At 41.0% G+C, this 27,376-nt stretch overlaps 1 protein-coding gene and 1 non-coding gene across 3 annotated transcripts; both read right to left on the reverse strand.

Moving 5' to 3' along the window:
- Positions 1–6,949: 6,949 nt before the first annotated feature.
- On the reverse strand, positions 6,950–13,593 carry SLC25A3 (solute carrier family 25 member 3). Of its 2 annotated transcripts, none has more exons than XM_029955065.1 (8): positions 13,485–13,593; positions 13,091–13,251; positions 11,481–11,602; positions 9,621–9,800; positions 8,949–9,130; positions 8,137–8,309; positions 7,374–7,484; positions 6,950–7,290 (listed from the first exon to the last, which is right to left on the reverse strand). In XM_029955065.1, exons 2-8 carry the CDS (start codon positions 13,245–13,247, stop codon positions 7,130–7,132), a joined length of 1,086 nt encoding a protein of 361 aa, XP_029810925.1. In that variant the 5' UTR covers positions 13,248–13,251; positions 13,485–13,593; the 3' UTR covers positions 6,950–7,129. The 2 variants fall into 2 exon arrangements, with proteins under 2 accessions (XP_029810925.1, XP_029810924.1); XM_029955064.1 differs by lacking the exon at positions 11,481–11,602 and adding an exon at positions 11,772–11,896.
- LOC115305857 lies at positions 8,381–8,629 on the reverse strand. Its single transcript, XR_003915046.1, has one exon. It is a non-coding gene; the product is annotated as a small nucleolar RNA SNORA53 (small nucleolar RNA).
- Positions 13,594–27,376: the final 13,783 nt, after the last annotated feature.

Below are 27,376 nucleotides of genomic sequence, written 5' to 3' on the forward strand. Positions count from 1 at the left end.
ACTCGCTGTTTTATTTTTAAGGTTAACGGATTCTATTTTGTACAGTAAAAACAAAATATTTTAAAGGGTTGAGCACTCGATTTTCCAAAAGTAAGATGCGAATACGTATAATTGCAACTTTGTATAGCAAGAATTCTATGCCTACCCGACATGCACGCGCACATGCGCGCGCGCGCGCGCACACACACACACACACACACACACACACACACACACATTCAGACAAGTGGGGAGAAACAGGATCAGCCAATCTACCACTGGGAAATCTAGATGGGGCAGGATCTGGACCCTACTTGCCCTCATTGACCATTGACTGCCAGGGAACATAGTATGTGCGGTTGGGACCCTAACTAGAGAACTGCCTATTGGGATGAGGGCTGTAGCATTCATTATCCATTTAGAAGAAGGGAAATTGGAAAGGTCATAGCCAGGGACCTTCAGGAAAAGAATCATGTAAGCCTTCTTGGGTCTTTCATTGCTTTAAGAAACAGGTAAAGATTGGGGCGCCTGGGTGGCTCAGTCAGTTAAGCGCCTGACTTCAGCTCAGGTCACAATCTCACAGTTTGTGGGTTTGAGCCCCACCTCAGGCTCTGTGCTGACAGCTCAGAGCCTGGAGCCTGCTTCGGATGCTGTGTTTCCCTCTCTCTCTGTCTCTCAAAACTGAATAAATATTAAAAAATAAAAAACAAAAAAAGGAAGAAATAGGTAAAGATTACCTAAGTTAGAGTAGGGAAGTGGTAACTAGAGCAGTTTAAGGGAGAAGCATCATAGATTGCAAGGGCCTGCCAAGCCTCAGATGGAGACTGCCCCAAAGCAACACAACTCATGTATGGTGATGATGTGACCAGAGCAGCCTAACCAGAGAAGGAAGTCACAACATTTAAAACAAGATTATATAACTCTACTTATATGAAATTCTAGAAAATACAAACTATAAAGGCAGAAAATGTATCAGTGGTTGCTTAGGGATGGTGAGATGTACAGATTACAAAGAAGCACAAAGAAATCTTGAAGGGTCAAGGGTATTTATCTTATGATGATGGTTTCACAGGTATATGTGACAAAATTCATCAATTTGTATTCTTTAAATATGTTTATTCCACTTTATTTCTCAATAAAGTTGTAAAATAAAGTATAATAATCTTTAAAAAAAACACGCATACATACTATTAGTCCTAGTCTCAAATATCTGGCATGAAAGGTATGCAGATGCATAAAACTAGTCAGAATATGTAGTTAACTAACTTCCATGACAAAAAGCCCAAGGCACAGGGATGAGTCATTCTAGGATAGGAATTCATAAACTCTTTGAGGTGCCTAGCTCTGTTTGATTTATGTCTGATTTAACATAGTAGAAAAAACATGAGACTTTGAAATCAGAGCTATCTGGGGTCCAATCTTGGCTGTATCACCACTGAGTTCCGTGACTTTAAACAAATTTAGTGTATATGAACTTCAATTTCTTCATCTGTAATAAAGACAATTTCTCCCTCACAAGACTGCTGTGATTACCATTAACACACCATTAACACATAGGAGAGGGGGAGAGGGAGAAAGAGAACCCTAAGCAGGCTCCACACTCAGCACAGAGCCTGATGTGGGGCTCGATCCCATGACTGCAAGATCATGACCTGAGCCAATTACCAAAGTCAGATGCTTAACCAACTGAGCCATCCAGGAGTCCCACCATTAATACATCTAAAACACCTGGCACATCTAATAAAGGACAAAGCCATTAATTAATACAACAAAAGTTATATGGTATGGAACTATTTTTTTTGTAAATAGTTCTACACCCCACAGGGTGTACACCCTAATGCAGTATAATACATATAACTTGCAAAATATATGTTGACTATTTCAATAAGGCTTCCTGGCAACAGTAGGGTACTACTAGTTAAGTTTCGGGGAAGTCAAAGTTGTTTATGGGTTTTGGCAGTGTGTGTGTGGTGGGGGTGGGGGTGTGGAAATCAGCACCCCTAATCCCCCACCCAGAGTTGTTCAACAGTCAACTGTATATAATTTTTTATGCCAAAGAAACAGTATGCAATTCCTAATTTAGCAGCAAGACTGCTACACACCATGAACATTTTGTACATTTTTTCTATCCCAAAAATGGTATCACAGAAATGTTAAACTTGTTTCTTTTTAATTTAAAAATTTTATTTAAATCCAAGTAAGTTAATACAGTGTAATCGTGATTTCAGAATTTAGTGATTCATCATTTACATATATAACACCCAGTGCTCATCCCAACAAGTCTCTCCTCAATGCCCGTCAACCCATTTAGCCCATCCCCCTGCCCCCAAACACTCCTCCAACAACCCTTTTTTGCCCTCTGTATTTAAGACTCTCTGGTTTGCCTCCCTCTTTTTTTTTCATTCCCTCCCCCATGTTCATTTGTTTCTTAAATTTGACATGAGTGAAATCATATATTTATCTCTCTGACTTATTTCACTTAGCATAATATACTCAAGTTCCATCCATGTTGATGACATGATTTCATTTTTAGATCTTTAAGTAATATTCCATTGTATACATATACCACATCTTCTTTATCCATTCATAAATTGATAGACATCTTGGCTCTTTCCATACTTTGTCTATTGTTGATAGTGCTGCTATACAATCAGGGTGCATGTGCACCTTCGAATCAGCATCTTTATATTTTTTGGATAAATACCTGGTAGTACAATTTCTGGGTCATAGAAAATTTTAATTTTTTGAAGAACCTCCACAGTGTTTTCCAGAATGGCTGCACGAGTTTGCATCCCCTCCAGCAGTGCTAAAGTGTTCCCCTTTCTCCAATCCTAGCCAACACACCTGTGTGGCCTAAATTGTTAATTTTAGCCATTCTGACAGGCATGACCTGGTACCTCATTGTGGTTTTGATTTGCATTTCCCTGATGATGAGTGATGTTGAGCATCTTTTCATGTGTGTTAGCCACCTGGATGTCTTCTTTGGAAAAGTGTCCATGTGTTTTGCCTATTTCTTCACAGGATTGTTTTTTGGGTGTTGACTTTGATGACTTCTTTATAAATTTTGGATATTAACCCTTTATCAGAGGTCATTTGCAAATATCTTCTCCCATTCTATCGTTTGCATTTTAGTTTTGTTGATGGTTTCCTTCACTGTGCAGAAGCTTTTTATCTTGATAAGGTTCCAGTAGTTCATTTTTGCTTTTGTTTCTCTTCACTCCAGAGACATGTCTAGTAAGAAGTTGAGGTTGAGATAGAAGAGGTTGTTGTCTGTTTTCTCTGCTAGGATTTTGATGTTTTCTTGACTTACATTTAGGTTTTTTCCTATCCATTTTGAGTTCATTTTGTGTATGGTATAAGTAAGTGGTCCAGGGGTCCCTGGATGCTCAGTGGGTTAAGCGTCCAACTTTTGCTCATGTCATAATCTCACAGTTTGTGGGTTCAAGCCCCATGTCGGGCTCTGTACTGACAGCTCAGAGCCTGGAGCCTGCTTCAGATTCTGTGTCTCCCTCTCTTTCTGCCCCTCCCCCATGCATGGTCTGTTTGTGTCTCAAAAATAAGCATTAAATATAAAAAGTAAAAAGTAAAAAACTAAAAAACTAGAGAAAGTGGTCTGGTTTACCCAACACCATTTGCTGAAAAGGCTTCATTCTACTGGCTATTCTTTCCTGCTTTGTAAAAGATTAGTTGGTCATATATTTGTAGGTCCATTTCTGGGTTCTCTATTGCTCCATTGATCTGTGTTTGGTTTTGTGTCAGTACCGTACTATCTTGATGATTACAACTTGTTAATACATCTTAAAGTCCAGAATTGTGATGCTTCCAGTTTTGGTTTTCTTTTTGAATGTTACTTTGGCATTTGGGGTCTTTTCTGGCTCCATACAAATTTTAGACTTGTTTGTTCTAGCTCTGTGAAAAATGCTGGTGTTGGGGCACCTGGGTGGCTTGAGTCGGTTGTGTCTGACTTCGGCTCAGGTCACAGTCTCACGGTTTGTGGATTCGAGCCCTTCGTCAGGCTCTGTGCTGACAGCTCAGAGCCTGGATCCTTCTTCAGATTCTGTGTGTGTGTGTCTCTCTCTCTCTGTTCCTCCCCTGCTCGTGCTTTGTCTCTCTCTCTCAAAAATAAATATTTGTAAAAAAAAATTTTTTTTTAATGCTGGTGTTATTTTGATAGGGACTACTAAACTTGTCTTAAAACATGGTGAAAATGTTTCAAGATTTCACACAATATTGATTCAGCTGTTACTTCTGTTCAATTGTTGTGTGTCATAGGGTATTCATAATTTAGCAAAAAATCAAGTTTTCTCAGTTTTAATTGCTTTTAAAGACAATTTTAATCATGTCTGACCCTCCTGGAAACTACTAAGCAATTCTATCTTGTCCTAGCATTACAACATAATTCAATTAAACTAATCACATATACTCATTCCCCTGGGTTCTGCTTTATGGAGTTGAAATTTTCTTAAACCAAATGTGAAAAAACAATGCTATTAAGATGTCATTATATTAAGTATGAATAAACTTTAAAATGTAAAATGATAATCACAAAACTTTAAGTGGGCATTTTTCTTGAATTTCTAGGCTGAAATTGCTTTCTCTCAGAAATAGCTTTGAAATACATCTAACCATACAGCTAACAGACTATCGAAAACTTAAACACAGTACACTTGTCAATACCCACAATTAAATTTGTTTCTTGAAAATAACTCGGTGCCTGAGTGGCTGTCAGTGAAGCGCCCAACTGGTTCAGGTTATGATCTCACTGTTGGAGCCCCATGTTGGGCTTTCCGCTGTCATTGTGGTACCCGCTTTGGATCCTGTCTCCCTCTCTCCCCCTCAGAACTAAACATTAATAAAGTAATAGAATAATAAATAAGGGGCGCCTGGGTGGCTCAGTCACCTAAGCATCCAATTTTGGCTCAGGTTATGATCTTGGTATGTGAGTTCAAGCCCCCCCCACTGGGCTCTGTGCTGAGTTCAGAGCCTGGAGCCTGCTTCAGATTCTGTGTCTCCCTCTCTGCCCCTGCCCAGCTCATGCCCTGTCTTTAACTCTCAAAAGAACCAAACATTGGAAAAACAATTTTTTAATAAATAAAAATAAACAAACTCTTACAGGGAGAGCTGGCTGAGCTGCACGTCCCGTTTTCAAATCCAGTCTTTGGGTTGGCTTAATATAGGTATGCTTCCATTCCTTACAGATTCTTACATGACTGACACTCATCCCAACAGGAAGAGGGAAGTTCCTTTCCCCGGAAGCTGGGATTTAGTCTTCTGAGACTTCTGATGTCATGACAAAGTATAGTGGAGGTGATGCTGTGACCTCCACAAGGCTAAGTCCTCTAAGATCCAGCTTCTGCCTGGCTCCACTTAAAAGCCCTAGCCCAGATGAGTTGAAAGCTTTTTTTTTTTTTTTAAGGCTCTATATCCAATATGGGGCTTGAACTCACGACCCTGGGATCAAGAGTTGTATGCTCTACCAAGTGAGTCAGCCAGGTGTCCAGCATGAAAGCCTTTAAAAAGGACCTCAGAGCACCACCCGTCTGTAACTTTGTTAAGATCCAAAGCATAGAGTCCAGCAGAGATGTTCTTGAATCCCAGACCTGAGATTTTAAATCTCAACTATTAGATTCAGTTCATTTGTTACACAGCAATATTAAAGCACATTACATTGGTGATGCCAGTTACCATAGCCATTACTTATGTGGGTTCAGACTATCAACAGCTGTACCTTGTAATTCTGGTTCAAACTGCACCCACAACCCTTCCTCTCTGCAACTTAGGTAAATTTGTAATCTTAACTGATGATTTAGAGAAGATCACAAGCAACTCAATGTATCTGGTTCCTAAATTTAGTTCACTCACCTTACAACATGGGTTTGTAATGAACACTCTCTCCCTTGACTCCTTAGAAGTTTGTCCCTAAAGCCCCATCTATATACTATTACAATGGTTGTCAACCCAATCCAGACACTGGAGGCCCCAAAGTAAATTATAATCAGACCTAAAAACTTGGGTATAGGAGTAGAGAGTATTCCCCCCCCAAAAAATATTTTGGGGCACCTGGATGGCTCAGTTGGTTAGGCGTCTGGCTTCGGCTCAGGTCATGATCTCACAGTTCATGGGTTCGAGCCCTGCGTTAGGCTCTGTGCTGACAGCTCAGAGCCTGGAGCCTGCTTCAGATTCTGTATCTCCCTCTCTGACCCTCCCGTGCTCGCACTGTCTCTCTCAAAAATAAGTTTTAAAAAAACAAAAAAATTTTTAAAAATAAGATTTCTAAATAAAATTATAAAAATCAAAAACTATCATTCTAACAATCAGTCTAATTTAGATTACTTTCTATACCCAATTCAGGGCTCAAACTCACAACCACGCCTCCAAAGGAGGCAGCCAGGTGCCCCTAGATTTACAAATGAGGATCAGCTGGGGTGCCTGGGTGATTCAGTCAATTAAGCTTCCAAACCCTTGATTTTGGCTCAGGTCATGATCTCAGTCACGAGATTGAGCCCTGTGAAAGACTCAGAGGCTGAACTTACAGCCTGCTTAAAATCCTCTCTCCCTCTCCCTTTGCCCCTTGCCCACTTGCACTCTCTCTCTCAAATAAATAATAAAATAAAAATGAGATTAGTAAACTCATTAGGATTTTTAAAAGTACAGTACATGTTGCAAAAATCTGATTATATGCTGAAATTTACTTCTCAAAATATGATCACAAATACTTATCCATAGTTCAATTTAACTACAACTAAATCAAGTTTTTTGATAATTCAGTTATATTCCTTAAAATAGATAGGAACTCTCTTGTGTGATAAAACCTGAAATATATGACAATTTATGAGTAGGGATCAGAGCATTAAACCAACAGTGGTTACTTTGCATTTTTTCCTTGAGGTTTTAACACTTAATCCTTTCCATTTTAGTATTAAATCTTTAGAAACTAGTTTTTAAAAATAACCATCATGTCACAGACAAATCATGAATAGCTGGGTTTATTTCAACATTAAGTTTGAAACTCTCGCCTTAGGCAAGAGTACTACAGTAATTTTATCAGGAATAGACAATTTCCTACATTGTCAAATATATAAAAGTTTCTTTTGCACTCTCCTCAACACTGATCAACAAGCAGATTCAGTCCACATTTGCTTTGATTAATCTACTGAGTTAACCCGAGCTTCTTCTTCAGAGACTCTGGCATCTCAGGAGGAGGGGGGCGAGGGAGCCTGAAGTAGACCTTCACAGAGTCATAGATGAACCACTGTAGCGCAGTCAGAGTGCCAATCATGATGATACGGGCAAACAGTCCCTTCCATACACCTGGTTGAAATATAAAACATGAATGAAAAATGAAATATACCTAAGTGCTACTCTTTGTTTAGAGGAGCAAAAAAGAGTCCTACCTTTAAATCCAAGTCTCTGGAGGACTTGAGAAGCACTGCTACCTTTCTCTTTATTCAACACAGATACCACAGAATCAGCAGGGTGAGAAACAATTGCACAGAAGACTCCAGCTGAAAAAAGTCAAGACAGATAATCCAGTATGGGATCAGTTTAAAAATTTCACAAGACAGTCAACAACCTTTTCCTAATTTTTAGTTATTAATAAAAAAAACTTGGAGTGAGACTAATGATGTAAAACAATCCTTCAAAAATTTTTATATTCACATTTTAATCAACACTTTGTGTTAAAAATGTATTCTTAAGGGATGCCTGGGTTGATTGTCTGACTCTAGATTTCAGCTCAGATCATGATCTCATGGTAAGTGAGATCAAGACCCATGTGGGGCTCTGTGCTGAAAGTGTGGAGCCTGCTTGGGACTCTCTCCCATTCACTCTCTGCCCCTCCCCCACTCGTGCTCTCTTCTCTCTCAAAATAAACTAAAAAAAAAAAAGGGAAAAAAAGGACATTCCTGAAAAACTAGACCAAAAACCCAAATGATAAGGCAGTGAGATCAATATATGCCAAAACTTAATGAAGACATACATGCAAACCAGGAAACAATTCTTTCAGAAGCTAACAAGTATTTATGAATCCTAGAAGGTATATAAAATGCTATGGGAAGATAAACCTTCTTTGGAATCCTTTTTCCTCACAAAAAGAGGCCAACAATGGAAATGACTATTTGTCCTTAATTTCATAAATATGCTCTAAATAATTCATACCTATGTAACCTGCCACAAATGTCACAACCAGTTGCTCTGGCTTTGAACATTCACTTCGGGGCTTGGGAACCACAAACTTGTACAATGCTTCAACAGTACGTTCAAAGCACGCAAATTTCATCATGGTGTATGGTATCTGTCTCATCCAGAGAGGAGCAACTCCCTTGTAGAATCTAGGAGATCAGGAGACTTATTTTACTCAGCTGTATTCATTCACCTGGCAGAGATTTTCATCATTAACAGAAGTGTCCGCATACCAGTCGAGTCCTGATAGCAAAATAATGGCAGCACAATTGCATGTCATTTCTATCAGAACCTAAGACTAACATGCAGGTGTATTTATCTCACATGCCAATGACTCAAGCACCTTTGACTTTACAACCGAAAAAGTTGCTGGATGTTTCTTTGACTGGAACTGCAGGAAACAAGAAGTTTACAAGTAGAACTCAGTTCAAGATTAACATCCACAAAGGTGGATCTAAGGAAGCATGTTGTGGCCAGACCATATGCCAATTCTTAGCTGTGAACACAGATGACCATTCTAACAAGCTCTTCCCAGAAGTTAACAGTTAATGTCAAATATCAAGTTATCTGCAGACTGACAAATGCTCCTAAGACAAAAACCTTTAATTCAGCGCTTATGCCATGTATCTGCTTGTCCTTGTCCCTTTTATGTTCTATATAAGGGGGAAATAGACATTAAATAACATAGTAGTTAAAAAAAAAAAAAGTTTGGTAGGTTTAATGCTAACAAATCCAGTTCCCTTACGTGAATGTTAATATACTATAACTTATGACAAATGTTTACTTACGCTTTTAAGCCTTCTTCCTTATACATTTTGGGAGCTGCATCCCTCAAAGTGTTGGCATAACCCGGCTGGGTTTGAATGCGAACCTTAGCAGCTTCCATAGGAGCAAGGGCAATGTCAGCAAAGAATTCAGCACTGGCAGAAGCAGCCAAATACAGTGATGTGCGCCAGAGATAAGCATTCTCCTAATTGAAAAACATAAGAAGGAACATGTACTCCTGCTGCATTGGCTGTTTTCGATTAAGGGACAATTCAAGGAAATAGTTACATTTCAGGATGAGGCTCAAAGTATACTGTCTCTCAGAACCTCATCAACCCCAGTACAATGTGAATTATTCTTTGAACATCTAGGTGCCAAGTATAGTTGGCTCTTGAACTGCACAAGGAATCCCAGACCTCTTCTCTTTAAAAAACTCAAAACCCAACTTACTTGGTACACAGCACAGTATAATAAAAACAGCGCTGAAATCTAATAAAATATATTTTTTTCTCATTCGGTCTCTGCTAAAAAAGCCTTATGATTTAAAGCACGTTGCTTACCCTTTTTGAGACCATTTCCTCAGTTCTAAAATAAGGTGAGCAAGACAAAAAAAAAAGAAAGAAAAAAAAATCCTTTTTGGTCTTAAACTTTAAGTTAAAGCTTAGGACTTCCAATTTCAAAGTTAAATTACATACCTCTCCAAGCATGTTGCTATACAAGACTTTGAAAACTTCATAAAAACCAAACTTGCAGAGCCCCTGCATAGAGTAGCCAATGAAAGTCGGAGCCCATCCTTTAGCCAAACCACGAACACCATCCTCTTTAAGTGTAACTGAGAATCCATTAAATATGCCCTTGTACTTTTGGGGGTCCACCTGTATTTAAAACAAGAAAAAAATTAATGAACCAAAGAGCTATAACTTCTCATAAATATTTAATTTTGCTACGATTAGTCCCCTTTTGGTTCTAAGATAAACTTCAGTGACTACACAAACACTAGGTAAATACAAATTCACTGTATGATATCAATTATCTATAATTATCTTTGTAAATGTAACTTTATACATTAAGGTCTCAGTCAGAATTCATTTGGAGGCTTAAGATGGTAACATTCCTAGAAAAATACATAAAACAGATTCCGATTTTTCACCATCCAACTCTACCACTTTTAAAAATTTAGTTTTAAAGCTACTGCCTAGGTAATAGGTAAATCTATGTCCCTAAGATATATGTTAGTCCATTAAGGAGTTATACTTAAGTATAACTTTTATAAGTTTTATGAACTTAAGAAAAATTTTAAAAAATAGAAGCTGAGTAGACATAATGAGAATCTGTCTTTTGACTTAAGATTAAATTAAATTCACTTCAAGACATGCAGAAGTTTCAGCAAAGGTATGTCTCATAGCCATTCTATTAACTCATGGGAAAAGGAAACAAAATCTTATTTCACTATTATCTGCCAGTACTAAAACGGCTGGTATACATCACCTTCCTCTCCTTGCTAACACTTCACCTTCCTCTTTTACATAAGTAGACTTCTAATCCTGTTTGGGACAAATAAATTTTGGACGTTTGCTTATTTTCGTTTCAATAATCCTAATTTAAAATATTCTAATTGAAAAAAACTTTTATGTAAATATACAAGAAGCAAGGTCTACATAATTTTAATACTAAGATAATGAATATTTTTTAAATCTATGTTTTGCCCTGTTATCAGTAAATCAGAGACATGCAATTACCTCAAAAAATACACAAATTACACCATACACTCTGCTGTGTAACTGTTTATAAAATGACATTTTGGGAACATAAAGAACTGGTAGGCCTTTAAGAGGAATTCTAGTCAAAACTGAGCCCAGCAGAGGGGTGGGGGGAGAGGGGAAAATGAATGATGGGCATGGAGGAGGGCACTTGTTGGGATGAGCACTGGATGTGTTATATGGAAACTAATTTGACAATAAACTATAATTAAAAAGAAAAAGAAAAAGAGCTCAGCAGCAAAAAACAAAACAAAACAAAAAAAAACCCCCATTTATAGTCAGGGTTTGGGATCCAAAACACCTGCCCACAATCTTATTTTTTTAAATGGCACTTCAGGACACCTGGCTGGCTCAGCTGATGGGAGCATGCAACTAACTCTTCATCACAGGGTAAGTTTGAACCCCACACTGAGTATAAAGATTACTTGAAAATAAAATCCGGCAGCACCTGGATGGCTCAGTTAAGTGTCTGATTCCTGGTTTCGGCTCAGGTCATGATCTCAGTTTCATGGATTCAAACCCCATGTCGGGCTCTGTGCTGGCAGTGAGGAGCCTGCTTGGTATGCTCTCCGCACCTCCACCCCCCACTCTGGCCGTTTCTCTTAAAATATAAATAAACTTTAAAGACAAAACAAAAAATCCTAATTAAAATAAAGATCATGAGTTAAGAAAATTCGGGTTTGGTTTCCTACTAAAGTTTCTAGCAGTCGTAAGGTCTTCAAATTTTCGCACTTGTGAAGTCCTTTAAAATGACTTGGAATTAAGTCACATCAGTGTTGCCATCTCAATACAAACCTGCATACGGCATTTCACTAAATCCAGAGGAACGACAGCAGTGTGTGTCAGACCACAACTCAAGACCCCACCAAAGCCACACAGCGCATAAAACTTCATGGAGCCATATTCGCAACTGTACTCTGCAGTAAGACAAGACACACCATGCATTTTAATATAAAACTCAGGTTACCCAGTATCAACTTACCTCTTGGATAATTAGGTTTTCACACAGCTTGTTAGATGCCTACGTTTTTCAACGTAAAAGCCATGCTTCAAAAATACACTTTTAGTCCAGCATGCAAAACCAACCTGCATTCTGCATTTAACCAGATCTAGGGGAACCAATGCTGTATGTGTTGTGCCACAGCTAATAATTCCTCCAAGTCCACAAAGGATAAAGAATCTGCCAGATCCATAGTCACAGCTATACTGCTCTGTTTGATTGAAAAAAAATATCAAGTAAATATTTCTTCAGAGATGACTAAGGCCATGGGAATGAAAGAGAACCTTAATTCCCCGTGAGATGGTGCTACCACAACTGAACAACTTTGGCCCCTGTTTACAATTAAGTAGAAATACGATTTTCCACCTAGTTTAACAAGACATTTACTGCCAAAATCAAACAATCATTTAGATTATGGAGGTTCTATGACACATTACCTCTTATTTTGCCGTACTACATGTTTTTTACACTAATAGCTCTTCCAACTAAAACTAAACTTCAAATTATTAAGTGCTGATAAAAAACACACTTCAGAGTACCATCAAACTCAGAAAGAGCACCAGACAAGCAGAAGCTTGCAAACTTCTAAGTATACCTCAGACACTGACCAGTACTACTATCCCCACTGTGGATTCAGATATGCACAAAACCAAACAAATTCCTGCAGTCAAATACATTTCCTACTACACAAGAGTATAAGGACTTTTTTACCCCAAGACATACCAGAACACATAAAGGATTTAACAAGTTTAGATTTTACAGGCACACAACATAGGTAACACCTACAGGGCTCGTATAATTTGGTGTTCGGGTTTCTGTGTACACATACTCCACTGGGATTTAAAACACACAGTTAAGCTAAAGGGGAGAATCCTGAGGGGTAAGACTACCAGGATCCCTACCAATTACTATCTCATTTTTATAGTCTACCAGGGGCTGCCGCCGCCTCCTTTACCAATTACCTCTTACACCTTGGGCCACGGAATGTTAGACTTCGGCAATCCTTATGATAGGAAGGGGTATTTCAGTAAGAAAACTAAAGCCCATCAAGTAACAGGCAATAGAAGTGGGAAGAACTCCAGGGGGCCGGCAGCTCCGAAGGAGACTGTACCCAACCCTCAGTCCGCTGCCCAAGCGGGCTACTGCGGAGAAGGTAAGAGCTGGTCACGGCCTCTGCAGCTCTACTTTCCTGAGGACGCGGAGGTCACGGACCGAGCTGGGCCTGGGCCGTCCCACGCCCTTGAGAGAGGGCCAAGGAGCCGACACACGGCCTAGGGCGCAGAGGGCTGACATCCCAGGGCAAGCAACTGGGCGCCGTCCTGTGGTGCGCACCAAGTGCGTCCTTCTCCGTCCTCTGGGCCACGAGGGAACACAACGACCCAACCGGGGCAGGGTCTAAACTCACCTTCCGCAGCGGCTGCTGCCAGACTGCGGGAGCGGCGGGGCGGCCCCGGGGGCCCGGCGGGGCTGCCGCGGGGGCCCGCGAGGCCATCGTGCACCAGCTGCAGGTGCGGCGCGTTGAAAGGGTTCGCCCGCGCCAGATGCGCCACAGACGAGTACATCTTCCTAAGGGGAGAGGGAGCAGCGGTCAGAAGAAAGGCAGAGAGACCCGTCACACCGCCAAAGTCACCGGCATCCTAGGACCCCGACACGGGCCTTCCTGCTTCCCGCCTCCGCGCCCTTGAGGAGGTCAAGGCGGCCGCCGCCAAGGAGGAGGTCGACCAGGCCCGCGGCCTAAGCAGCTCCTCACAGGGGTTCCCTTCCCCGCACCCTCCGCGGGGAAGGCCGGGCACACTCACTTCCTAAGATGGCGAACACGCAACCGCTCCTTCGGGAAGGCTGCGGCTCACAGAGGCCGAACGTCCTCCTGGCCCTTAGATCTGTGCCCTTCGCGCGTCGTCAGCGTGACACCCATTACGCGTCACTACAGCAGGGGCACCCATTGGCGGAGAAAGCGCCGAGGCCGTCGCGTCATCACGTTCACCGAGCAACCGTATCCCCGCCCCCGCCTGCCCCGGCCCTTCCGGCCCGGCTTCGGCGCAGGAGGATTCGTTCTGCGCAGGCGCACATTCCGGGGCAGCGTTTTTGAGTGGTGTGGGGTTGTGCTCGGTGACCTCCTCGTTTTGTCCCTTCACCTTCAAGAGCCTTTCCTTGACGCCGTGGTTCCAGATATTTGCATTTGAGTGAGCCCCAGTATTGTAGTCACTTTAACAAGCAGAGAAAAAACACCCTGAACGCTTGATGATACATTATTCCGGTGTTGCAATTAGAATTAGTATTTTGTGTTAACAAGCTGCCATTAAGGTACTTTTTTAAAGTTCCATCCATTGACATTACACATAGACATGTCTGCCTTTTCCATTAGACTACAGGAAAGTATTTCAAAAGAGAATGTGCAACAAGAACTCTTTAGATACGACAGCTCGGGGGTTCATCACATTTTATATGACATATTAAAACATTCAATAAATGCATTTTAACACTATCCGATAAAACAGATTGAAAGTGATTGGCAGAAGATTTTGTTCGATAAATTTAGAAAATCATTATTAGATTCAGTTCAACACCAAAAGGCCTAGTTTAACTGGGAGAGTTTAGTAGTTTAGAGTCAAACTCCTGTTAGAATTCTGGCTCTGACCTTGTCCAGGCTCTTGATAAAGTAACTTTGGGAACTCTATGAACCTTGATAAAGTAACTCTGATCTCTATGAACCCGTTTCTTAAAAGCAGCATGGAAGCAGGGAGCAGCCCCATGGGCTTGTACAGTTGTATAGGGCCTGCGCTTGATTTAATGCTCTGTCACCGTTTTGGAATTCTTAATCTATAAACAAGAGGCCTTGCATTTTTCATTTTGCACTGAAACTATAAATTACATACCTGGTCCTGGATGGCAGTAATATCCATCTTGCAGAGTTTATGAGAACTCAGGGAGACAGTGTCTAAATGTGGGGATTTTAGCCAAGAAGCAGAATTGGTGAAGGGGTCAGTGGATGGTAAGTTACTAAAAGGGTAGGGGAATTCTTGCTAAATGACCTAACAGGATTCTTACTGAAGGAAGGCCAAAGTAATCAGATATTACTTGGGGAATGAGGACTTTGATAAGGTATTGAGGATGTTCAGATATCATGCATAGACTGGGTGCCTGGCTGGCTCAGTTGATGGAGCACGTGACTCTTGATCTCGGGGTTGTAAATTCAATCCCCATGTAGAGTATAGAGGTTACTAAAAGAATAAATAAATTAAATAGATAACAAGGTTGGGAGATTTTTGCTAAACAAAGTTACTAAAATGACAGAATTATTTTTTTCCTCCATTTCAGTATTATTTCTTTTTCATCATGGTAAGTGTACTCATTAAACCCCATCCCTATTTCACTCATCCCTACACACACCTCCCATCTGGTTCTCTGATGTTAAGAATCCGTTTCTTGGTTGTCTCTTTCTCTCTCCCTTTGCTCTGTTCTGTTTCTTAAATTCCACATATGAGTAAAATCCTATGGTATTTGTCTTTCTCTGACTTATTTTTTAAAATTTTTAAATGTTTACTCATTTTTGAAAGACAGAGCGTTAGCAGGGGGAGGGGCAGAGAGAGAGAGAGAGAGAGAGAGAGAGAGAGAGAGAGAGAGAGAGGGAGACACAGAATCTGAAGCAGGCTCTGAGCTGTCAGCAGAGATTGTGAGATTGTGACCTGAGCCGTTGGATGCCCAACCAACTGAGCTACCCAGGCGGCCCCCCCACCCCCGCCACCCCCCCGACTGACTTATTTTGCTTAGCATTATACTCTGGAGCTCCATCCATGTTGTTGCAAATGGAAAGATTTCGTTCTCTTTGACAGAATTCTTGCTATTGGTGGGCTCTTGGATGACATATCCAAAGACAATCCTAGTTGAAAAGGAGCCTCAGAGGAGCCTAACTGAGGTGTGGTCAAGGAGACAATCTTTTCAGTACTTTCCTATTCAGAGAGCACCTGACTAACTCAGTTGGTGGAGCATGTGACTCTTGATGCCAGGGTCATGAGTTTGGACCCCACCTTGTGCCAGGAACCCGCTTATAAAAGAATAATAATTTTTAAAAAACTTTCTTATTTAGTGTACCAAGTCTGGCATTTTAATTTCATTTAATATGAGGCACCAGTGAATTTAAATTTCAGCTAAACTGTCAGAGTCCCTCTCAGCAATTTGAGCTAAAACAATGGACTGAGACACTGTTTACTTTGTCCATATCAAGAAATTTGGCTTGATCAGGGTGCCTGGGTGGCTCAGTCCGTTGAGCATCTGACTTCAGCACAGGCCATGACCTCACAATTCATGAGTTCGAGCCCCACATTGGGCTCACTGCTGTCAGCATGGACTCCAGAGCCTCTGTCCCCCTCTCTATGTTCCTCCCTCACTTGCAATCTCTCTCAAAAATAATAAACATTTAAAAAAATAAATAAATTTGGCTTGATCTACCATTATATTCCTTCTGTTCAATTTTAGTTATTACTACTTATCAAATTTTCCTAAAATTTAAGAGCATAGAACAATAAACAATTATTATCTCACATTTTCTGAGGATCAGGAATCTGGGAGAGGCTCAACTGGATGGCCTGGCTCAAGGTGTGTCAGGGGGCGGTAGTCAAGTGTTGGTGGAGACTGTGGTCTCTGGGGCTGGAAGACATGAGTCCAAGCCCCCTAACTTGGCCATTGGCAAGACAGGACAGTTCTTTGTCAAATGGACCTCTCCATAGAGCTGCTTATGTAATGGCTCCCCCAGAGTGAGTAATTCAAGAAAGATAGATAGCAACCAAGAGATAAAGTGTAGTGACCTTTGTAACTTAATCTCAGAAGTGACATACCATCACTACTGTATTTTATAGATCACACAGACTAATTCTGATACAATGTGGTTATTGTGGTAGGGACTATGGTGCCATCCTAGAGGCTCCCACATTCGTAGTCTCCATCCCCATGCATGTTGCCCAGGTTTCTGTCAATAAAAAATCTGCACATTATTTATCTTACCTTCTAGGATCTCCTGCAATGGGTATACAAGCTGTGGGAGGTGCTGATAATAAGTCTTGAGGAGGATCAGCAGACCCTGCAAGGCAATTAACTACCTCAGGCTAGATCATTACAGATCTTACAGGTAAGGAGAGACTAACCTCCTCAGGCAAGGGAGGAAGGGCTGTTAATACTGGCCACAGAGGTCAGCAAATTTAGAAGTTCATCAGTATGCCCATAGGTGCCCATTACATTCCAATATACAGACTCTCATTGCTGCTCAAAAACAGAAACAAAAACTAATTTTAACACGAGACCTTCAAGATTGGATATTCAGTTGTAAATCAGGATTAGGTTTTGGATTTGGTAAGATTTCTCATCCTTGACTTGAGCATTTAAAGCCCTAAGCTCATCATTTCTTTCCCCCCAGTTATCCAACATAATTAGGATAAACCAACCAACGTCATTGTATTACTTATTTTTGTTTAAATATTTTATAGAAGCATCTACATGGTTATCCAAAGCCTTGCCTTCTTTAGGCACTTGATTACAGTTGTCCATAGGTGACGATTTAAGAAACTGTTTTTCGTACTGCAGCCCATGGAGAGCAGTGTCCCCTGTATCACCAACAACTGGTCATCAGAGCCTTTAAATCCAATCCAGTCAGATAACCCAGAACAAATTCATAGAACCCATTTTGAAGGTTTAGTTCTTCTGGAATTACTTCCAATACCATTGTCTGTATCAGAGTTTGACCAGAGAAGCATAATCACTCTGAGTCATATGAAATAAAAGGTTTATTTTAGGGACTAGGTCTTTAAAATTGTGGGAGCTGGAGAAGTAGTTTCGTCTATGTCTGGGGTTTGATCTGAAATTGTAATAAATTGATAGAGGTTATAGCAGGAAAGCTGGCCATCAGGTGAAGATGAGCAGGAACAAACTGGAACCTACAAAGACAAACTGGATCTCAAGAGGATAAACTAGACCATCCGTGTGTCCCTTAATACCTACAATCTCAATAATGCAGGTACTTACAGAGGCCATGCTGCAAGTGTTCATAGGAGCCATGTGCTGTACACGCATCTGAGCCAGGACTCAGAGAAACTGGAGAAGGTCCTGGAGCTGCTGAGAGAGCTCCTCACGGCCACCGCCCCGCTCCTAGGTGAGCCAGCAGATTGGCGTCTGTGTGCATGAGCTGCTGCAGCGCCTCGCACCCCACGCTGACCTTCAGAGCGTGGGTGCTTCACCCCTGCCTTTGAAATCCTGCACAAATATCCCTTGTGGCCAATTGTAACACCGACCCATATTTGAGAGATAAACAGAATTGGAGAAATTAGAGAACTAGGACATTCAAGTCAAACTTTCCAACAAGCATTTGTAAACTTACAGCTAGAGGTTTACACTTATCGATTTGAGGATCATCCCTGCAGGGGAAAATCACAGAAAATCCTTACTTAATTCCTACCACAGCTATCTACTAGAAGGATATAACAAATTATGCAAGGTAGACTGAAGTTCCTTTTCCTATATTCCCTGAGGGACAAAGCCCAGTAACATCCTCAAGCACCATAGATATATTTTTTTAATTAGAAAAAAATTTTTAATTCCTTTAATGTTTCTTTATTTTTGAGAGACAGAGAGAGAGAGAGCACGAGCGGGGGAAGGGCAGAAAGAAAGGGAGACACAGGATCTGAAGCAGGGTCCAGGCTCTGTGCTGGGGCAGCTCAGAGCCCAACACAGGGCTCAAGCTCAGGAACCACGAGATCATGACCTGAGCTGAAGTCAGATGCTTAATTGACTGAGCCACCAGGGGCTCCTGATTAGAAATCTTGTTTGTTTGTTTTCATGTTTCCATAAAGAGAATAGGGAGAAATTTATCTTTTTCTGTCTGAAATAGGATAAAATGGACTTCATCATGGGGCTATAATTTCCATTCTGAAAGTTTAAAAGGTCTAGCCATCCCCACCCTTCTTTGGAAGGGTATCCTAGGTGGAGCCTAGAGTACCTGGGCTGTAAGACTAGGGGCTATCTATCCCTTTAGTAAAGGGCACCTCAAGTGCACTCCAAGACCTCTGGCACCCAGTGACAGACTCTTGAAGTCACCCATCTTGGTGCTGGGGGATGAAAACTGTGGCAGTTCTATCTGCATATTCAGGGATATTGTATTTTATAGGAAATAAAGGCAGGGGAATACTTTTACCCAGTCTTTATCTCTTGATATTTTGAAATTTCATTCTTTACGTAATTAAAAGCATAAAATGTGTTTTATCTCAGAAGAGAACACCTAGATATGTCAGACCCTAAAACAGTCCTCATAGAAGGTGCACCTATAGATGGCAACTTTAGTCACTCGGTGGCTATAATCTACTACCCTGACAACTTTTTAAGAAAAGTTTTTTAAGTTTATTTTTGAGAGAGAGAGAAAGAGCAAGAGCGAGAGCGAGCGTGCGAGAGAGAACACAGGGGAGTGGAGGGGCAGAGAGAGAGGGAGGGAGAATTCCAAGCAGGCTCAGCATGGAGCCTGGTACAGGGCTGGAACTCTCGGAACCAGCTCATGAACCATGAGATCATGACGTGAGCCGAAATCAAGAGTTGGAAGCCTAGCCAACTGAGCCATTCAGGTGCCCCTCCCCTCATGACTCTTAAAGTTTATTTATTATTTTGAGTGAGAGAAAGTGCAAGAGCATGAGCAGGGGAGTGCAGGGGGAGCATTCAGCAGAGGAGAGGAGGGGCAGAAGGAGAGAATCTTAAGCAGGCTCCTCATTGTCACTGCAGAGCCCAGCGCAGGGCTTGAACACATGAACCCTGAGATCATGATCTGAGCTGAAATCCAGAGTCAGACACTTAACTGACTGAGCCACCCAGGTGCCCTCATCCTGGCAACTTTTAAGTGAGGTCTGAGAGTCACAAGCTAGAAGTTCCCAAATACGGTTTCTCTCATCGTGCAGCTGGGGGGGCTTTTTAGACACAAATGTTCTCAGACCTTCTAAAGATTTTACTAAGTCAGATGACAAGTCCTAGAATCTGCCATTTTTTAAAAAAGATCCCCAGATGATTTCTATAAACAGCCATGGTTAGGAACCAATGATCTAGGAATTCAAAGCATGAGCCCATAGAACAAGTCTGACACAAGTTTCCTGTCTGTAAAATAAGACAACATCCTGAATTACCTGGTTTGCCATGGATGTATAATGCTCAGTTACTACAAGAAAATCCCTGCTGATCTGGTTTGCTTCAAACTGTTCACATTACTGTCGCACGTGCAAGAACCAGGTGCGCGACTGTGGTGTGTACCATGGTGCACCATAAAACATGGGGCGGCTGCTTAAGGATAAAAGGGGACGGGGATATCACTGGCTCAAAGATGCTCAGTAGCCACAGGCTTGGTAACAATACAAGAAATTTTAGAGAGGGGCGCCTGGGCGGCTCAGTCGGTTGAGCGTCCGGCTTTGGCTCTGGTCATGATCTCACGGTTCGTGGGTTGAAGCCCTACGTTGGGCTCTGTGCTGACAGCTCAGAGCCTGGAGCCTGCTTCTGATTCTGTGGTCCCTCTCTCTCTACCCCTCCCCTGCTCATGATCTGTCTCTTTCTGTCTCTCAAAAACAAATAAATGTTAAAAAAAAAAAAGAAATTTTAGAAATATATATACTCGAAGGACAGCAAATATGACAAGTAATGAACAGGGGGCGCCTGGGTGGCTTAGTTGGTTAGGCATCCACAGTTTGTGGGTTCAAGCATTGCGTTGGGCTCTGTGCTGGCAGCTCAGAGCCTGGAACCTGCTTCAATTCTGTGTCTCCCCGCTCTCTCTGTCCCTCCCCCACTCACACTCTGTCTCTGTCTCTCAGGAATGAATAAATGTTAAAAATATTCAATAAAAAAGTAATGAATATAAAATGAAGGAATTAAACATTACTGAAAGGAGGAGAAATACTTCCATTCAGCCTTAGAGACGTAGGGCAGAGGACACCTATGCTGTGGGTCATCATGAACTGAAATGTATTGTAGTTTTGTTGTAATGCAAACCGCATGGCACTTGTATTTTCGCTCTAGATAACTAAAGGGCCTACTCACAAATGAGTACAATTGCACTGTACTCCACCCTTAATGAAATTAACCTAATGTCAACCCCTAAATGAAATTAAAATTTGTAAACATAATTAAAGTTCAGGGAAAATTCTTGAATTTGGCTATTATATCTCTGCACTTGGAAGGGAGTCAGTTGGGAATAGCTTTAGGGAATCAGTCACATTCTTTAGAGAGCAGTAACTTTAAATATTAGCAGAATTAACTGACTCTATTCTTCTGAAAGAAATGGAATATTGCTGACTCTTACACAATTATAATTAACCTACATAACACTAGCAATTACTCAAATTTTCTATCATTTGTGCTGCTTGGAAACATGGGAAAGAAATGTTTTTTTCTTCTTTTGATTTCAAGAATGTCAATTTGAAAAATATTTAAATCATCTATCATTTAAATTTCAAAGTAGGAGAAAATTAAGAGTTTTGTCAACAGTCTAATTTATTTACCTAGGGAAATTTATATGTTGGAGTAACTTGTTCCTGGGTGTTTGATCAGACTAGATGTCTGAATTAAATAATCAATATTATTCACTTCATTATTTAAGTGGTATGGCTGAAGCTTAGGAAACAATTTTTTATTTTATTTTATTTTTTAATTTTTAATGTTTTATTTATTTTTGAGAGAGAGAAAGAGAGAGAGAGAGAGAGACAGCATGAGCAGGGGAGGGTCAGAGAGAGAAGGAGACAGAATCTGAAGACAAGCTCCAGGCTCTGAGCTATCAACACAGAGCCCGACGCTGGGCTCAAACCCACAAATCGTGAGATCATGACCTGAGCTGAAGCCGGACACTCAACTGACTGAGCCACCCAGGCGCCGCTAATTTTTTATTAAAAATTATATAATAGGGGTACCTGGGTAGTTCAGTCAGTTAAGAGTCCGACTCTTGGTTTCAGCTCAGGTCATGATCTCACAGTTCGTGAGTCCGAGCACCAAGTCAGGTTTGTAATGGCTGCATGGAGCCTGCTTGGGATCTTCTCTCTCCTCTTCTCTCTCTGCTCTTACCCTGCTCTCTCTCTCTCTTTCAAAGTAAATAAATAAATTTTTTAAAAATATGAAGAACACCTGAAGTCTATGTAAATAGAAATATAATTACTCTTTAAATTTTTTTAACTTATTTATTTTTTTAAAAATTTACGTATTTACTTAGAGAACAGAAAGAGAAGTGGGGGGGAGGGGCAGAAAGTGAGAGAAACAGAGAGAGAGAGGAGGGAGAGAGAGAGAATTCCAGGCAGGCTCTGTACCATCAGCCCAGAGCCTGAGCCTGATTTGGGCTCAGTCTCACAAACCATGAGATTAGGACCTGAGCTCAAATCAAGAGTTGGACTAGGGGTGCCTGGGTGGCTCAGTTGGTTGAGCACCTGGCTTCGGCTCAGGTCATGATCTCACGGTGGGTTTGAGCCCCATGTCGGGCTCTGTGCTGACAGCTGGCTCAGAGCCTGGAGCCTGCTTCAGATTCTGTGTCTCCCTCTCTCTCTGACCCTCCCCAGCTCATGCTGTGTCTCTCTGTCTCCCAAAAATAAATAAAAAACATTAAAAATAAAAAAAAAAATAAAAGAGTCAGACACTTACCAGCTAGGCCACCCGGGTGCACCCAAATGGTGATTTCCTGACTCCATTGGTCCTACATTTGTCATTCTACAGTAAGGAATGCTTTACTTTCTCTTCATTTATTTAATTCATTCTTCATTTATTTATATCAGTGTGGACTAATGGATTTCTGTCATATTCAATGAGTTATAATCTAATACAAACATTCTTTTGATGTTTATATTAACACAAATTTGGCCTATAAAACCCCTTTCCGATGATCCTGTATTCTTTTGATAAGTCCCCATCCATTTTGAGCACTTTTTTACTTTCTGGTACAGCAAGTGTTTCAGATTCATTCTATTTATTTATTTATTTACATTTTTAAAAATTACTATTTTTAAGTTTTTACTTAAATTCCAGTTACTTAACACAGTGCAATATTAGTTTCAGGTGTACAGTATAGTGATTCAACACTTCTATATCACATCTGGTGCTTATCACACAAGTACACGCCTTAATCCCCATCACCTATTTCACCCATCCCCCCGCCCCCTTCCCCGAGACTCATCTACTTTTTCTCTTCCAGCTCTGGAATCAGCCATTTCTCCAAAGAGCCCTGGATCTCTCTAGAGGAGAATGCCATTTGATCTGAGAGCAAAACGTGCTTACTGCTCTGGGGTGCTACTGCTTCTAGGCTCTCAGCGCGCGTGCGCGCGCACGCACACTCACACACACACACACACACACACACACACACACACACACTTAAATCAATCAATCATGCTTTCTTTTAAAACCATGATTCATGCTAATATCTCCAGTTCAAAACCAGAATACCACAGGATTCATTCTAGCCTTTTTTCCTTTCCACATGTATAACTCTCTTCTCTGACAGAGATGAAACTGGTTTTCGTCATCTTCAGTCTTTGCTTATTTGCTCATTCCCCCTGAACGTAACCAACGCCCCAGTCCTCCGGGCCACCTCCTTGGCATCAACCTGTTGACCCTAGCTACCTGAAGTGAAGAAAAAAATATATATATAATTTTACTTTTTTTTTGAGAGAGAGAGAGGGAGTATGGAAGAGGGAGGCAGAGGGAGACAGACTGAGAATCTTTTTTTTTTCTTGTTTGTTTATTTTTGAGAGAGACTGAGGACAAGCAGGGGAGGGGCAGAGAGAGATGGAAACGCGGAATCTGAAGCGAGACTGAGAATCTTAAACAGGCGCCACACTCAGCAAGGAGCGTGCCACAGGCTCTATCCTATGATCCTGGAATCGTGACCCGAGTTCAAATCAAGAGTGGTTCAACTGAGTGAGCCACTCAAGGTGCCTGTTGCTGCAACCACTTTAAGTTTCTTTTTCATCTATCCGTCTCTTGATTCATCTGTCCATCCATTCATCTATATAATCTGAGCCATTTCAGACTGATTTGAAGACTTAAGTTTTACCTCTTACACTTCAGAATACATTTCTTTTTTTTTTTTTTAAGTTTTTTATTTATTTTGGCAGAGAGTGTGTACATACACACGCACAAGCCAGGGTGGAGCAGAGAGAGAGGAAGAGAGATCCTAAGCCTGTGTGGAGCCCAACACAGGACTCAAACCCACTTACCGTGAGATCATAACCTAAGCTGAAACCAAGCATTGGACATGTAACCAAATGAACCATCCAGGAGCCTCCAGAAGGGATATTTTCTAAATCATTGTTCCTTCATATGTTTTGTAGTTGACCACAACTACAAATTTATTTTTTATTTTTTATCTTTTACTTTTGTGCAAGACTAACTGTGAAAAGGGGAGGGGCAGAAAGAGAGAGAGAGACACACAGAATCTGAAGCAGGCTCCAGGCTCTGAGCTAGCTGTCAGCACAGAGCCCAATGAGGGGCTTGAACCCACAAACCGTGAGATCTTGACCTGAGCCGAAGTTGGAGGCTTAACAGACTGAGCCACTCAGGCACCCCTGTAGTTGACCATTCTATTGTAACAATGAGCTTTCCTTATTTATTTATTTATTTATTAGTTTTTTGTTGCTTTATTATCAGTGTAGACTCTAGATTCTATCACCACGGCTTCTGGTTATAATACATTACTGTTATTTTGATGTTCAAATGATCCCAGGGAGAGCCCCTCCAAGCTGGCTTTTGTGTTCTTTTAACATGTTCTATCACTTTCTGAGTACATCTTTACTTTCTAATGCAACATATTCCTGGCTCACTTATTTTTATGCCCTAGTCCTGGAGTTAGTAATTTCTCCTTGACTCCTACTTATTTTGGGCATTCTTAACTGCAGAACTGAACTAGTTCCATTTGCTGAGGCTGAGAAAGCATTTACTACCTTACATTGTCTATGAGCTCATACATTTTACAGGGAGGGGTCTGTTTTGCTCATCAGTGGATTCTCAGCACCTCCAGTACGAGCTGTGCATATAAAAAGTGTTCTGTAGGGGTGCCTGGGTGGCTCATCAGTTAAGCGTCAGTTAAGTGTCCAACTTCGGCTCAGGTCATGATCTCACGGTTCCTGAGTTCGAGCCCCGCGTCGGGCTCTCTGTTGACAGCTCAGAGCCTGGAGCCTGTTTCGGATTCTGTGTCTCCCTCTCTCTCTGCTCCTCTGCCTCTCGCACTCTGTGTCTCTCTCTCTTTCTCAATCAAAAATAAATAAACATTAACAAAATTTTTACAAAGTGTTCCATAAATATTTGCTGAAAAGTTTACATGCTGCCAAGTCTGTCTTAGAGAAATCTATTAGAGATATGGTTTCAATTTTAAGTTCAAGGATTACTACGGAGTAGTTACATTCTTTGCATTCATTTGTTATAGCCACTTGTCATGTGACAGACTCATAGCTTAAAATAGACTGTGTGTCCTGCCATTTACCTTGATGTTTTTTATATTATTTTTAGAAGGCAACAGTTCACTCTACAAAAATTTTTCACTGTCCCTTTTCCAAGTCTGTCTTGTTTGCAAGATTTCCTAGATAGCTAGGAGTGATTTCAGTAAATGTCAGTCCTTTTACTGAGAGTGAAGCAGTATGGACATTTTATGAAGATTGAAGTGTTCATTCAAAATGGATGGTTGAGCATTTTATGCTTGTGTTCCTTGATAAACTGAAGTTATAGTCATTCTATTGTTAAAAAAAAGAGAGAGAAGAAACCACACGAGTTATTTTAACAGAATATTTAATATGGGAATTGGTTAAACAGGTGCTGGATAACTGAAAAGGCACAAAAACCCCAAAGTCACACAGATTATAACCACAGAAAGCACTTCCCACCCCCTACTGCTGGAGGAACACAGGAAAGAGGCAGGGGTTATGAGCACTAGGAGGAGGGGCCTTCTGGAACTGGGACCCAAGCTGAGGCACTGCCTGGCTGCTGCTGGTGTCTCTGAGGGGACTCAGTGAGGCTGGTTCTGGAGATGCTAGAAAGAGCTGGTGACAGGAAATAACCGATGCTGTCAGAGTTGAAGGAGTGAAGAGGTGAAGAATTCTAACAGGACAACAGAGAACTCCCAACTCCCTAGATTTGCCTTTCATTCTGTTCTAGCACCCCCTACTGGTGGAACATAAAATAGTTTTTTGCTCCTGTCAGTACTAGGGCTGAGTACAGAGAAGTGGATTTGGAGCCAAGAGACAATCACTTGATAGCACAACAATTATAGAAATTACATTGATACACTTATACTCTGAAATACTATGCCGTCAACAGAACATTTGAATGTGTATTTTATGGATTTTACATGTGTATATTTAAGTAATCCAGAAGCAATGTGGGGCTAGAACTCACGATCAAGAGTTGCATGCTGAGGGCGCTTGGGTAGTTCAGTCGGTTAAGCGTCCAACTTCAGCTCAGGTCATGACCTCGTGGTTTGTGAATCTGAACCACCATTGGGCTTTCTGCTGTCAGCTGAGGGACCTGCTTGGGACCCCCTCTGTCTCCCTCCCCCTCTGCCCCTTCCCTGCTCACACATGCATGTGCTGTCTCAAAAGTAAATGTTAAAAAAACAGAAAAATAAAAAAATAAAGTGAATTGATAATCACTAGCTGTTTTAAAAAAAGAATCACAGGGGCGCCTGGGTGGATCAGTCGGTTAAGCGTCTGACTTCGGTTCAGGTCATGATCTTTCGGTCCCTGAGTTCCAGCCCCATGTAGGGCTCTGTGCTGACAGCTCAGGGCCTGGAGCCTGCTTCGGATTCTGTGTCTCCCTCTCTCTCTGACTCTCCCCTCCTCGTGCTCTGTCTTACTGTCTCTAAAATAAATAAACATTAAAATTTTTAAAAATAATAAAAAAATAAATAAAAATTAAAAAAAGAATCACATGCCCTTAGGACTGAGACAGCCAGGCAGCCCAATGTGATGTAATTTTAAACTCAACTCTTTGTATTCAATGTTTGTTAAAGTCATGCCAAGATATGTATGGATAATTTAGAAAGAATATTAAAATATAAAGCTGTCTTACTATGAAGGAACTACATATGAAGAATCGAAATAACTCAGATTACAGATTCAAAATGAAGGTAGAATTCTGATCTCTGATTTGAGAAACAAATCATAAAGTTAGTGAATATAGTTTGATCTTAACAGAAACCTAATGAACTTGGAGATCTGCTTCTTAAGCTGCTGAAAGATTAGAAGTGAGAATGGGACAAAGTGAGAACAGAAATGCTGTTATGCAAGTCAGCTGACAACTACAAGGAGGGACAAATGACAAATAATAGATAATAAGGGGAAGAACTGGAATATAAAACCTGTAAACTAAAAATATACGGCTGGCTCCAGTCCCACTTAAAATTAAGTGACCGCACGGTACATGGTTACACATGCAGTTTGACCCTTGAACAATGTTGGGGTTGAGAATGCTGACCCCACACACAGTCTAAAATAACTTTCAACTCCCCAAAAACTTAACTACGAATAGCCTACTATTGCCCAGACGCCTTACCAATAAGATAGTTATTTAACACATGCTTTGTATATGTATTATATACTGTATTCTTACAATAAACTAGAGAAAATATTAAGAAAATTGTAAGGAAGAGAAAGTATATTTACAGTACTGTACTGTATTTATTGAAAAAAATCCTGTAGTTAGACCTGAGCAG

The sequence above is a fragment of the Suricata suricatta genome, chromosome 10, assembly GCF_006229205.1.
Source record: "Suricata suricatta isolate VVHF042 chromosome 10, meerkat_22Aug2017_6uvM2_HiC, whole genome shotgun sequence".
NCBI classification, from domain to species: Eukaryota; Metazoa; Chordata; class Mammalia; order Carnivora; family Herpestidae; genus Suricata; species Suricata suricatta.

Coding starts and splice junctions, on each gene's coding strand:
- SLC25A3 (XM_029955064.1), bottom strand. CDS start 13,247: ATGTACTCGTCTGTGGCGCATCTGGCGCGGGCGAACCCTTTCAACGCG. Junction 9,801..11,771: donor TGGTTAAATGCAGAATGCAG/GTTGGTTTTGCA, acceptor TTTTAAATACAG/GTGGACCCCCAAAAGTACAA. Junction 8,310..8,948: donor AAGGAAGAAGGCTTAAAAGC/GTAAGTAAACAT, acceptor CTGATCTCCTAG/ATTCTACAAGGGAGTTGCTC.